This window comes from Nestor notabilis, unplaced genomic scaffold (assembly GCF_000696875.1).
Source record: "Nestor notabilis isolate BGI_N333 unplaced genomic scaffold, ASM69687v1 scaffold19820, whole genome shotgun sequence".
In the NCBI taxonomy this organism is placed as follows: Eukaryota; Metazoa; Chordata; class Aves; order Psittaciformes; family Psittacidae; genus Nestor; species Nestor notabilis.
In genome coordinates this window covers 6,535-10,099 of record NW_009912676.1, presented here as the reverse complement: position 1 = coordinate 10,099, position 3,565 = coordinate 6,535, and the positions used below count along the sequence as shown (strand labels likewise).

Here is a 3,565-nt window from a genome sequence, read left to right as displayed (position 1 = left end):
GGCAGCGCGCACGTAACGAGCCCTTTCTGCGCCCCAGTGCCACGGCCACGCTGCAGGAGCCGGTGTGAGCGGGGGGTGGGATGATAAAGGGTCACAAGGAGCAAGCCCAAGTCCTGGGGACGAGAGGGTCTGGCAGCAGGCTGGGAGCTGGCGAGGCCTTGCCTGCCCCTCAGAGTCACTCCTGTGGGTAAGTCACAGTCGGGGAGTGGGGGTGGGTTGGTCACAGCAGGGAAAGGAGAAGCTGGAGGGCTGGGACGGGGGCTGCTGTCAGTTCCCTGCCACGTCCCGGTGGCTTTCTGTGCCCCTGGGAGTGAAGGTTTGAGGCTGCGTTAACGCGGGTGCCTTTCTCTGCAGTTCTCGGGCACGTCACTGCCGAGAGGAGCACACAGAGATCCCGGCTCTGCATCCGAATCCTCCTGAGCCGAGGCCGTGTCCTGCAGCCCTGTCCTGCCTCCTCCTGCATTGCCACAGCACAAGATGCTCCTTGTGAGCCAGTGCGTGAGTGGGAATTACTGTGCAGAGGGAGCTCATTAACAGCCAGTTCCTGAGGCATTTAACAGCTTGAAGCTAATGACATGAAAGCTATTTAGAGCTGCCAGGTGACCGCGTTCCAAGGCCATCGACACTTAGCCAGGGTTTGCTTCCAAGTCCCAGAAATGAGAATATTGCTGCAGGCTGAGGAGCCACATAGTAACAGACCCTGAGTCACGATCCCTGCTCCTCTCTCGGGGCTGCTGAGGACTCTTTAATTACAGGACAGGGCAAATCAGCCCTGATGAAGTACTTGTCCCTGACCGGTGGTGCTCATGTTTGCTTGCCCGTGTCTTTCTGAGCTCTCCGGGCGGCTGTCACTGCTGTTACATGTGCACACTCACACATGGCCACGCTGTGGCACCCACCTTCCATTCCGTTTGTCCCAGAGTTCCCCTCTGGCACAGGGAGGCACCTCTTGTCACTCTATAGAGGAGGGCATGGAAGGGTGGAGCTCGAGGTTAAACCGACAAACCGGTTACATGTTCCAGTTCTTACTAAGAAAGAAGGCTCTCAAGCTTTGAAAGGCTTTTGAAAGGATTTGCTCTGGAGTTACAAGGGCCCTAAGGAAGCTGGAAATGGAGCTGTGGTCACCAGCTCGTGCTGCTGCTGCCTCCCCTTTAATTGGGAACAACTGAGAGAAAAGCTTTTTCCCCAGACACTTGCGAACCCAGCTTGGTGAGGCCTGAGCTCCCGGGTGGGGATCTCATGGGCATCACAGGGCTGTGCCTGCGCTCGCAACGAGTGGCCTCACGTGTCTGAGGGCACCTTATCATTCCTGGGCAGCTCTTTATCATTCGTGGGCAGCAACGAGCAGATACTTTGTTCCTTCAGCACAGATAACTCTGCCCGGAGTCAGGAAGCGAGTTGCTAAAGGTAGAGCTGGCAGAGAGCAAAGCCGGGAGGCTGGGAACGCACACGGGTAGGGACGGTGCCGTGCTGCTGTGCCGCGGGTCCAGCCTGGCTCTAACCTTCCTCCCTGCTGCAGACGCCCCCTTCTGCAGGGAGGAGGAGGAGGAACGTTGGGTTCAGGCTGGCAGGTCGTGGTTTGGAGCAAGGGAGCCCTCTAAAGCCCTGTCTGTGCGGCTCAGTGCTTCACCCCAGCACTTCTTTCCCACTGGGCATGGCCAAAGCACCAACTTCTTTTAAGCCTCTCACCAGCCAGCACCACACTATGGGCTCACCCGCAGCTATGGGTGGCCCTCGGGTGCTTCAGCTCCGGCCTCTTTTGATTATCCACATGAAGACAGAAGCAGTTTTGGGGGGTGGCTTCTGTGGGTGGCAAAGGAGGGGGGTGGGATGCCGCTGGTGTGAGCAGAGCTGAAGCTCTCCCATGTCTCCACATGGGTGTTAGCTTTATTTCCTGCTTTGCTCGTGGTAGTTGAGGCAGGCACAACTGTGGGGGGTTTGGGGCAGGGCTCGGCTGAGCCTGGAGCAAAGCTCAGTCAGGGGGAAAACTCTGGTTTTCCAGCATCCAGGATTCCAGCAGGTTGGAGCTGCAGCCTTGTAGCCATGTTGAGAGGAGGGTGGTGCTGGCTGTGGTGAAGGAGGAAGGACTCGAGTGTCTCGGTGGTGCAAGAGCTGGAAGGTCACTAGAGGCAGAGGAAACAGGGTCCAAAGTGCAAAACAAGAGCTGGAGAAAGAACCTGGAGTGAGGTAAATGCTCTTCCTGTGCTGCACGTTGAGGCAGTATCGATGAGGAAGCCCAACAGCACTCGCTGGCAGGCGCTGGGGGGGGCCCCATGGATGGTCCCAGCCTCGCAGCGTGCTGGGAAGGTGCCATCCCAGCTCTGCCACAACTTCCTTCCTCCTTGTGGAGGCAGAAATCGTCCTGCTCCTGCAAAGCCACCGTCGCATTGTCACTTCCCAGCTCAAGTCCAAGCTCAGTCACAGCCGGGACATGTGGCTCGTGGCACTGCCGTGGTGGTTCCTCCCGTGCCCACGGCACTGCCGGGCTGGGAGGGGGCTCAGCCCGTGTTTCTCCTCAGTGAGCAGTGGCTACACCTCGGTGGAGTACTCCATCATGCTGCGGGGAAAGGAGAGGGCTCAGTGGAGGGGAGCTGGCTGACTGGAAAGCAACGGGGAGGTGTGGGAACAGGGTGTTTGCCAAAAATAAATGGAGAAGGAATGACACGCTGGTGGAGAAGCCCTGTTTGTGGGAATCCCTCCATCAGCGGGAAGCCAGGGAATGAAGGCTGAATGGTGGGAGCGTGGTGCTCCCTGAGCCCCGCTCAGCTCTGCTCATGCCTGGCCTTTGGGGTGGCAGCAGGGACGGGGTGACACAAACAGGGCTCAGCCCATGGGGGACGGCAGCACCAGGGCGGCCCAGCCTGTGGGTCTTGGTTACATCAGTTCTGTTTCCGGTTCAAAGATTTAATGTGGGGTTTTTTAAAGATGAAATGGAAAATTTGGGCAGAATCATGTCTTGTTTTCACTTGGAGCTTTTCTTTTTCTGAAGGAAAAGCCCAAGTGAAGCAGCCCCTTCCTCTGGTGAGCACTAAATGGTGAACACTTACCATGGGACTCATTTCCCTGGCCTTGAGTGCCTACAACCTGGGTACCTGAGCGAGTAAGTGAGGCCATGGGCGCAGAGGGAAATGGATCTTCATTTATAGGTAACGTGGCTCATCTTAAAAAGAACCTTTGCTGCTGTAGCAGAGGCTGGGCTGGGAGCCGGGGGAGAAACCACCCTGAGAAGGGTGATGGAGGAGCTGCCCCAGGGGCAGGAGCAGCCCCACTGTGCCCGTGGTGGGGAGTGACCCCCTGATGGACCTGGTCCCCTGCTGGAGGCTGGGCCCTGTGTGGGCACAGCAGCCCCTGGCACCCCCTGGGCATCACCCACCTCAGCTCCTTACGGAGATCGCTGTGTTTTCTGCCCAGGAACGTGTTCTTGACTGACAGGGGGGTGTCGGGGATGTACCAGGCTGCAATCAGCTTCACGCACAGAACCACGTGCTGCACAGAGCGAGGAGCAGTGAGGAGCTCCCCGGGCCCAGCCCCTGCCCTGCCACCGTCCCCCCATTCACCCCAGCCT

General features: G+C 58.3%; 1 protein-coding gene across 1 annotated transcript in view; it reads right to left on the bottom strand.

The window, feature by feature from the left end:
* Nucleotides 1-2,529: 2,529 nt before the first annotated feature.
* Nucleotides 2,530-3,565, bottom strand: part of ANO9 (anoctamin 9) — a gene marked incomplete at its 5' end in the record, with an annotated part of 7,547 nt that continues 6,511 nt past the window's right edge. The window contains 2 exons of the mRNA XM_010020683.1: nucleotides 2,530-2,557; nucleotides 3,374-3,486. Coding sequence (XP_010018985.1) covers nucleotides 2,530-2,557; nucleotides 3,374-3,486 — 141 coding nt within the window. The remainder of the gene's footprint in view (nucleotides 2,558-3,373; nucleotides 3,487-3,565) is intronic.